At 39.7% G+C, this 10592-nt stretch overlaps 1 protein-coding gene across 1 annotated transcript; it reads right to left on the minus strand.

The window, feature by feature from the left end:
- Positions 1 to 2398: 2398 nt before the first annotated feature.
- LOC307253784 (trypsin-3) lies at positions 2399 to 10287 on the minus strand (the record flags this gene model as incomplete). Its single annotated transcript, XM_080031953.1, has 5 exons — positions 2399 to 2569; positions 3509 to 3775; positions 3883 to 4024; positions 5930 to 6086; positions 10233 to 10287. 5 exons carry the CDS (start codon positions 10285 to 10287, stop codon positions 2399 to 2401), a joined length of 792 nt encoding a protein of 263 aa, XP_079888079.1.
- Positions 10288 to 10592: the final 305 nt, after the last annotated feature.

A 10592-nucleotide genomic window follows, 5' to 3' on the forward strand; every position in this document is an offset into this window, starting at 1 on the left:
AGAGCCGGGGCAGTGAAACCAGAGAGGCCTCTTTAAGAAGTAGGACATCAACTATTCATTCTGTTGTGATACGCCTTGCACCTATCAGGTGTGACGCAGTTTGTACTGATTTCACCTTGCTCAACTTTAGAGGAATCAGTGCCATGTGAGGCAGCGGTCCCGGCAGCGAACCCCCTCATAGCCATGACACAGATTGCCCCGAAAGGAAAAACTTGCTCTATGCATATTTCATGAAGGTATTCCAGCTCGGGGGATGACTCCTTATACTGTTTTTGAAAAAAGGCCAGTGACAAGCAACCAAGAGTTATACACTTTACACTGGAAGGGATCTCTGTGCTGTTAAATAATTAACCAGTGGAATAACAAATTAAAGGTGCACTATGCAGTTTCAGGAGAGGGGTGTGCGTTTACATTTCCATAGCCTGCAGTTTCTTTACAAAACATATTTTCCCTACATGTAATTCTTAGTTTTGAAAGACTCCATCATCATATATCAAAACAAAATTATTTTGAGCCACCTCGAACCAAACATAAGACTAGAATATGTTAGTTAGCAAAACTGTGGGCCACGCCGCTGTAAACAACAACAGTGAAACTGTAACTTTAAAGGTAGATTTCAAACTTCAAACAGTATTCCGGGGATCCAATTTTCCTGTGAGTAAAGTTTGTTTTATTCACTTTTGAGAATATACCTTAGAAACTATTCACTTCTCTGACACACCCAAAGTTACATAGTGCATCTTTAGTTATCTGCCCCCTGTAACGGCTTTAGCGATTTGTTATATGACGCAGCATGAAGAGGACTTTTCCAGTTATCTACACCAAACAGCTTGAGTCATCCATCCGAAGTGTCCACTCAGAAGCAAAGAGCTGAGACAAGCTCTGAGGGATTAGATATCAACACAGATCAGGACGTCAGCAACAGAGTGGGATGATCAGTCATTTATTAAAGCATAGAAAACAGTACAGTTCATGTCATTGTTTTATAACACACACACACATTGTCTCTCTCTCTCTCCTTCTTTTTTTTACTTAATTCTACACATTTGCTCAACTCTCACACTTAAAAGGTGCTTTATGCACAGTGCCAGGTTTGTAACACCGCTAGTCCATAAATAAACCACAGGAAATTGGCAGTAATCATTGACTTACTAATTAAACTAAGGACACTTCAGAACAAAAAAGGCAGCAGATTTGTCTTTCCCCACAACACACACATACAAGCACACATGCACGCATGCACGCGCACAGCCGCACACACACAAACACACAGTATAAAGATACTTCATCTTTGTTATTGAGATAGCTCATATTCCGATGGACTGAAATTCTGTGAGAATGAACGCTCTCACATTGATTATATCGTGACTGTGTGGGATGCATTAAACCATGTGTGTGTTATTTATGCCTGAATTCAAAAAGTATAAAGCTGAATCAAAGGATTTCACTATTTGTTATTTTTCAATAGTACGAGCCCACAAACAACAAAGGTGGGAAATATGACCCTATTATCGGCTACCTCTAAGGATTATTTTCATTGTCATTTAGTCTTTTTATTATTTTCTCAATTGATAAACTGTTAGATCAGAATATAGTGAAACATGACCACCATGACTTCCTGAAGCCAAAGGTAAGTATAACGATTGAACCCAAACATATTCACTTTATAAAAATGGAAATCTACATATCCTCATGTTTTTGAGTCGCTGCACTCATTAAATGTTTGACGATTTTTCTTGAACAATTGCCTGATTAATCGATTATCAAAAGTTATAGTTTTCTAATCTTTGCTAAATGAAACATTGTAAGATTCACAAATGTTTTTATGATGCGTGGTTGTAGTTGTTGCACCTGTTACTTGCTCACTTCATATCTAAACGTTCTTCCTGAGGCATAGAAGGAAATAGTTTTGATTTTTTTTGTGATATGATATGGCACTTCATTCTTGATGTTGTGAAAATGTTGTCAAGTGTGTCCGCATTGGTTTTTATCAGAGGGGTATTGGTGAACTATCCGTCACTAGTTTTGTTTTTTTCAAACGCTTTTAACAGATCAACAACAGACATGATAAATAAGTTTAAAAACCTGAAGAAATAGTTTGACATTTTGGGGAATGCACATTTATTCAATTTCTTGCCAAGAGTTAGGTGAGAAGATCAATACCCTACCTAAAATGAAGCTGTAGCGTAGACTTGGCTAACTTAGCATAGCACAAAATCATTTGTTATTTTTGACAATAGCTAGCTAGCTGTAGAAAAGCGCATTTCTTAAAGTGTCAAACTATTACACTAACTTATAATAGAATTTAAATAAGTGCTACATAAAATTTTAGAATAAATCAAATAAGCCTCGACTGAGGTTTTTTTTTTTTTTTTTTTTTATCGTAGGAACACTGAGCTCAATCCTTGTTACATTTGCTGTAGTGGCTGAATATGGTGTTGTCTATCCACCTGCGGTATTTGGACACAGTAGTGTAAACTCCAGGAAACTGGGATTCAGCACATCCCATACCCCAGGACACCACGCCGTAGACCCGGCCATCACATACAAGTGGACCGCCAGAGTCGCCCTGAAAACAGCAGGAAAGCAGGATAAATCAGGGGTTGACACGATATACTTCCAGGCTTCTTGCTACAGTCACATTTTACTGAACAAGAAACTTCAAGGTCCTCCGGTGAACTTTCAGGTTTTGTTAACTCTAGCGGCCCCTATGGACAAAAGCGGTAGTGTTTTACTATGCCAGCTGTTGTTCCTGGGTGAGCGTATCCATGACAAAGGCATAGAGAAAAACTATATAAAAATAGCGTTCTTTGCACTGATGGTCTCGTTTGCTGTTATCATCAGAGGAAAAATGAGACCGTTTCAGAAATATTGATATAAATATGAAAGTTCCTCGTAGCACCTTTAGGTGTGGTGATATTCTATATTTTTCTTATTGTTGACAGATCCCAAGAAAGGACCAAGACCAACACAGAATTCTTTGGATAAACAAGTTTTGTCTGTGTAAATAAGAAAATTAAAAAAGAATCATGCTAGTTTTTCAAGACTATCTATCAATCCACAGTGTTTCAAAAATATGGTTTTAGTCGCGTATGGGATTTACTTACAGTAAGAAAAAAAATTTAACTACACCAGTGTTTTCATGTAACTCAAACTTCCCAGGGGTCAAGTTCCCATGGGTCATTTGAAACACAATAATGGCAGAAAACAAACACCGCAATAACTTTTACAAAAAAAGAGAGATCTGTGTTTTTGGAGAAGTAGCCTATGTCCAAGACTACAAAATTAGAAAAAAAATATCAATTATAAAAAATATTTTGACAATACTTGTGTGTATCCAGTTTAGTGTAAGGTAAAGGGAAAATGACAACGCTGCAAATATGACTCAGGATTTGGGCTATTTATTTCAATTTGTTCAAACTTTCACTGGTAATATCTTTTTAAAAACAAAACCATCCAATAGTCAACTTGTCCACACACTGAGTCAAAATAACAAGGCCTTTCTTACCTGACAGGCGTCCTTTCCTCCTGTACTGTACCCAGCGCAGAGCATGTTTTCTGTGATTATGCCGTTGAAGGACTCGCTGCTGTTGCATTTCTGAGATGAGATGATGGGGAGTTTGACGGTGCGTAGGGTTGATGGGATCGGCCCTCCGTTGGGGTCGGTCTGTCCCCAGCCTGACACTCGACACATCCTGCCCTGTGCTATGGAGGCGCCATGTCGGGGCAGCAGCGCCATGGAAACGTAGCTGTTCCAAAAGACCGGGGTATCCAGCTAGAGAAATGGTGAATAGTTTGATAAGTAAAACACACTGACTGAGAGTGACTGAAAATAATATGGTGATAGAGTTGCTATCTGAGCCAATAGTTTGCGTACTGTACCTTTATAAGCATGATGTCATTGTCGTTGGTGGTGCTGTTGTAGGCAGGGTGGGGGTACAGAAGTTGGGGGCGGATTTGTTGCTCCGTGCCCTCGTGGACGGTCAGAGAGTAGTCTCCTGCCACTACGGTCATTTTATCTATCCTGAAGAAATAAAAATTAAATTAGTGTCACCATGTTGTGATGTAGAGATAGTATATTAGCATTTACATGGCTGAAGTTTCTATTGAAGTAATATAATCTTTTAAGTGTGTTTGATGTTGTACTTTTGCTTTAAGAGTATGGCATCTGAGATAGCGGTTATTTTCCATAAGTAAGAAAACAAAAAAAAATCAAGATCCAGCCCTGCATCAGAGCCTTTCTTAACAGTTTGTGGAGTGGCTTGCTTCCAATGTCTCAATATGGATGGTATTTTTGGGAGAAATCATCTTACTTAACTGTACCAGTAGCCAGTAACAAGAAGATATTTAGGTGTCCAATCAGTTTTTGGATTTGTGTGGGTTTATACAAGGTGCCTAGATCAAAGGGGAACTAGAGGGAGTCATACTTGACCCATTGTTAAAATGTAAATATTGATTTGTGATGCTTTATGTGTGGGTTTTTGTTCCAAATTAGAAAATATCTTAACACATAAAAATCCATCGCAGACCAGACAATGTTAGATTCAGTTTTAAAATGAAAGGCTTATTTTTAAAGGCTCAGGGTGACAGTGTTGTATCTACTGTATATGACTTAGACTTATCAAGTTTATGGGAAACAATATCTTCTAACAAAGTCAATAAAAACATCAAGGGGCTGAACAGCTTTTTATGTGCAGGCAAGGCGGACTGTATTCTTGCTTTGTGTAAAAAAAATTGGCAAAGCAGGATTTTCTTTGAACAAATGATAAACATTTCCAAACAGTGTATAAACCTTAAGGTCGCATATGAATCGTTCATCTTGACACAGCAGCAATAGTGCAGTACTTATACTACAACTCATCATAATTGTTAACGGATTGAAGAGGCTGACAATAAAGTGTCTGAGTTTGACTGGATACCTTTGTCTAGTGTCAATTAATTAACATGTTGCAACTTAACTGATGCGTTAATTGACAACTTTTCCTCATTATGATGGTTAAAAAAAGGAATCTTGTCAATATAACGTTTCCTTCACAATGGATTTGCTGTTTCAGATAATATAAATGAGGATGAATGAATGAATAGTAAACCAATAGTGTCACATCACTGTTATTGGACTTCTATCTGGGACAAAAGCTACTGTTTGTTGACTGATAGGGAAGTAGGCAACACCGACATTTGGGAATTCGACAACACGGATCAACGTTGCATGTGTCATTCAATAAAAAGGCCAAATATCGGTTTGCTGGTGTACTGTTGAAACCCTAGAGTCCGGATTAAACACCAAGCATTGTCTGAAATAATTGCTTCCTCATGTGCCAGACTGTAAGTTATCTGAAAGTGTGTCGCTGTCAAATGCTTGTGTCCATTTTCCAGTAGCACAGAGCTCCATTGTTACTGTTATGCTTGTATCACTTTCACGTGTTTTTCTCTCATTCTCAAACATTTACCGATCTGATTATCTAACATTTTTTGAAATGATATTCTTATGTAAACCTATATTCACACAGACACACAAGGCGTACATTACAATTCAAGAGAATGCTTGTTGTCAAAATCCCATTTTGTCGAAATCATTGAATTTCTCGTCACGATCCGCTACCTGTCCGTACTGTGTTTGCGGTGAAAAACAAATCCAGTGGTAATACACAGCCTAAGCTCTGTAAGCGGGTATGTTGCTAGCTGTCCTTGCCCCCTTTGTTTGCATACCCTTTGTTTACATACCAGTGTACAGAGCCTAGGCCTTGTATTACCTCCAGTATTACCTCAGTAGGCTACAGACAGGTAGCGGATTGTGAGGAGATATTCACTGATTTTGACAAAAGGTGATTTTGACAACAAGCGATCTCCAGAATTACTGACTCCACCTTTAAGTCACTTATTTTCTCATTAGAGGTAAAGTAAATCAAAAGTAGTAAGGTTATCTCACCCAACGTCACAGTGTGCTGCTGTGAGTATCCAGTACTTATTTATCAAGGAGCCCCCGCAGAAATGCTGACGGTCTTTTGTCTGTAGGGACACGATGTATTTGATTGAATGTGGTACTGGCGCGTATCCTCCTACTATACGTTGCTGTCCCGCTTGACCTGTGACATACACACGGGGAAATAAAAGAACAGATTATATTGGAAAGAAACAACACACAACTGTCCATGAGGTGTTTGAGTCAACACGGTTTATTTGCTGCAGAATCAGCAGGAGCAATAAAGGGCCATACAGAAAAACATCAGTTGACTTCCCCACACAGATGCTCATGGCTTGGCAGATCAATGAAAGGCAATCTCATCTGTGAGGACCATTGATTCACAGTGAGAATGAGTCAGACCACTACGTGAACAGAGACACACTCACTTGATTTGGATTTCTCCTCTTGATGTAGTGGTTTCAATCTTAAAGCTTCACTGTCTATGCAGTGTCAGGGGAATGGGGGGGGGGGGTTGTTTACATTGCTAGGGCTTACAGTTATTTTACTAAACCTATTTACTTTGTAAACAAAACTGTGGGCCCTGCTGCTGTAAACAATAACAGTGGAACAGTCATTTTTCGGGTATATTTCTAACTTCAAACAGTGTGCCAGGGATCCAATTTTGCTGTGAGGAAAGTTTGTTTATTCAGCTATGAGAATACAGTATATTTTAGAAAATGTTCACTTCTCTGACACCCAAAGTTACATACTGCACCTTTAATTGGTGGAACATAATGCAGTACATTTACATTAAGTGCTGCAATACAAATGAGAGGTTATTTTTACTTGAGTATTTATTTTGTTACTTTATACTTCTACTCCACTGCACTTCAGAAGGACATTGTAAAACCTTTTCTTCAGTAAATGTATTTGACAGTTACAGTGGTTGATTTTAAAGAGGAGCTGATCTGCTTTTTTCCGACTGTTCTGACCTGTACGTTTACATGCAGTTTTAAGTCAAAACTACAGCTATTGGCTCGACTAGGCCATTTAATTGGACTACTGTCCTTGTCCCACTATTAGTGGACAACTAGTACCATGACGAGTGGCGATATGGATCATTTTACAGCTATGTACATTTCGTATAGCTGTACGCACGCACAGCTTTCCTCTTCCTGGGTTGTTATTCTGTTAGCATAGCATATTAATGGATAGACTTTGAACATTTCTAATGACTGTTATCTTTTTAACAGGAAAAATTGATCAGCCTATTAAAAAACGTGATTTAGTAGTTTCTGACATTTACAAAGTTCCCGGTGTTGAAGCTACCATTCAGGACATCCAGGTCACAAGAGGAGCATTTTACATCCTACAGTTAAATATGTACATGCGTTTCATAAGATGATTCCAGTACTTTAATACTCAATAAATTCACATTTGACAGCCTTTCGGCCAGAGATTTAGTGTCTTCCCCCATTAAAATGTTATTTCTGGAAGAATGGAGAAGGCCATGACACAGCAGACCGTTTAACATTGGGAAATACATTTAGCAGAATAAGTTAAGTGAATTAATAAAATATGAACAGTCATAATACCTCAGGACTTTAGATACTTTAAAGCTATACTGTACGATCTGAGAGAGCTAGCATGATTTGAAATTAGCTTGTCCTCGGAGTTCCGTTTAACTCCTCCCTCTCCCCTCGGGACTCCCTCCCCCACCCCTCGACACACAGCCGTGCACGAGCGCTGCTGGCTGCACTTCCCAATTGCACTGTTTACCAGTGATTGTTAACATTTAACTCACACACACAAACACTCACACATAGGCTACATGCAGAAAAGGCCCCAAAGTTTATAGGTTACAGTGTTGTTATTTCTTATAGAGTGTTAAGATGTGTTTTGTTCAGTGTGGATGACAGTATAGCTGTCAGTTAGTGGCCGTGACGTCAGTCGGCCGGAGGGTCTGTCTAGTAAGTTTCCTTTTCTTCTCTCTCTCGGTCAGGTGTGTGAGCGCGCATGTTGCCGCAGTAGTCGACACAGTTGAAACGTGTTTATGTGAATCACCCGTGTGTGAGTAAGTACATGCAGTCCCGATCGCTGTTATAAGTTACAGTTTATGGATGTTATTGACGGCCGCGATTCGCAGGTCGCAACAGCTGTTCTAACGTCTCCTCACGAGCGGAATGTAAGCCTGTGTCTCTTTTCCTGCGATCTATGCTGCTGTGCCTGTGAAAGAAGGAAAATAAAGAGCGGAAAAACCATACTCCTCTTCTCATGCTTATAGTCTGACGTTTTTGGCCTTAAGTGGTGTTCTGGCCGACACCTCTGAAGTGAAACCAGTGATAAGCAGATCAGCGCGGTACCGGTAGGCGACATCCACCAGTTTCCTCCGCTACACTAGGCTACATGATGAAAGATACAGAGCAGTAGCCTACTTAAAAATATAGCCTACTTTTTAATCTTTGGGTTTTGGGGAAAGTAGCAAGTCTTGTCAAGTCAAAAGGCTCAAGTCACGAGTCATTGATGTTAAAGTCCAAGTCAAGTTGCAAGTCTATTTACATTTTGTCAAGTCGAGTCTCAAGTCATCAAATTCATGACTCGAGTCTGACTCGAGTCCAAGTCATGTGACTCGAGTCCACACCTCTGGTAACTTCTGTGTAGGTTCCATTGTGTAAGCTTGTTATGCTACTTCCACTAGGTCTAGTCCACTGCCAGGTAGCCTACTACGATATGGCACGAACGCTTTCTCTGCCCTCCGTGAACGCGCTCAGGCTCGCACACAGAGGGGAGAGAACGCGCAGGATTGTGATTGGTTCTTTAGATACGGGTCCATCGTCTCCGATTGGTCAGCATTTTAACAGGTTTATAGAAGGTACAGAATTTGGGGGTTTTTCGTTTCTTTTTCATTGCCCATAAGTCATTTATTGCTGTTGGGGTGTAAAAAGCACTTTTCACAACATATTAAAAAGTGCATATTGCAGATAATCTCCTATGATGCCTTTAAGGCGACTTTGAGGCACTTGGACTCACTTGCCCTCATTCTATTATCCTGGCTTAAGGCCATGACAGCATCTCCACTGTGAACATTTGAGCCTTTCTGTCTTAAAGTGTAAATCACAGTGACGCAGAACTGTGAAACGCAATCAGGAAAGAAACAAAACCTTTTGGTCAGTGTCCTCGATATTGATGCCAAGCCGCAATCAGCTGTTGTGAGTGTCAAGAGGAAAATGGTAACCCTATACGTTGGACAATGCATGGTTAAGGTGTGTGTGTGTATGTGTGTCGGATAAAAACAAAAACACACATACGGGGGCCTTTAGAAAGCGTTATGCAATGACGTTGGAACTGCACCTTTAGGAATAGCCATCCTATTGTGTGTCATATGGGATGAATTGAATAGAATAGAAATGAACTGTACATTGTAACAATTGTCTTTTGTGTAATGTACTGCTCACTGCTGATGTAGGAAGCCACCCTTTATGGAGATCTACTTTTTCTGCATATTCTGTCCATATTTTCTAAAAACTATAGCTAAAAATAGCAAACATTTGTTTTTCCAAGGCATTGTCCGGCGCCCTTCGGTCCCAGATCGGAGACCTGCTTTAAGATGCTTATCGGAGTCTCGTTTCAGGTTTTATCTCTTCGACACAATTGGCACAAAAGGGGGCGTCGGCCACAATTACTTATTGTTGTTAGACTTTGTGCGTTGTTTCCATGGAGGTCTCAGATTCTTTCCCTTAATGAGCACACTTCTACTGACCTTTTCATTTCAAAAGCTCTTTGCCTTCAAAAAGATATCGCTACTGATTATACTAAAGTTTTTGTGCAAAACTTTCAAATGTAAACATCAAGTCCATCAAATTCAAAATACTGATATCACACTCATTCACAGTTTAAAGCCTTTCACCACAGATTAATTTATAAAGGTGAGCCTGAATATATCTTGCTGCATACATTTTCCTGCTGATAAATGCTCATTCTTCAATTCATCTATGCCAATGCTCCCCTTTCTCTATTATAGTGTGTTAGTTTCATTTATGATTAACAGGAGTATCAGGACTGTAGATCATTTAGCACAGCAAAAGAAAAGCTCTTCTAAAACATTTTATGAAAAGGATGCTAATAACAAATATGATGCACATTCAATTCATGAACCCAAAACTGCATGTAAGTGTGCTTTTTAAATGATTTCAGTATGTTACATAACATAGTCTGCATCCCCAACTTCACTCTGCCGTCTGCAACCACAGGGGCTTAACTTGACTTAAAGCCCTTTGATGAATATTTTAAAGAAACTGCAAATTCAACAGAAAAGAGGCTTACTTACAGTTAACAGCCAGGAATTCCAACAGTATGCAGAGCAATATAGACGGCAGGTCCATGGTGAGACACAGAGGGGAGCAGTCTTTACTCACACACACACACACACACGCACCCACTCAGAGAGAGCCTTCACCTATGTGCTACCTGTGCTAATGTTAACAGGTGAGGCCCTCACACTTCGCACCTGCACACTCAGGTTTCCTATAGTTCCTATTTCAGTTTCCATGGTCACCTCCTTGCCCTGGATCAATATATAATTGAGGCTTCCACAGCACGGCCCCTTTTTTGCTGAAAAAAACTTCCATGACCTGCTCAGGCTGTTGTGTATAATCACCCCGTTTACTGAAGGCACATTTACTGTCAC

The sequence above is a fragment of the Ammodytes marinus genome (genome assembly GCF_949987685.1).
Source record: "Ammodytes marinus genome assembly, chromosome: 7".
In the NCBI taxonomy this organism is placed as follows: Eukaryota; Metazoa; Chordata; class Actinopteri; order Uranoscopiformes; family Ammodytidae; genus Ammodytes; species Ammodytes marinus.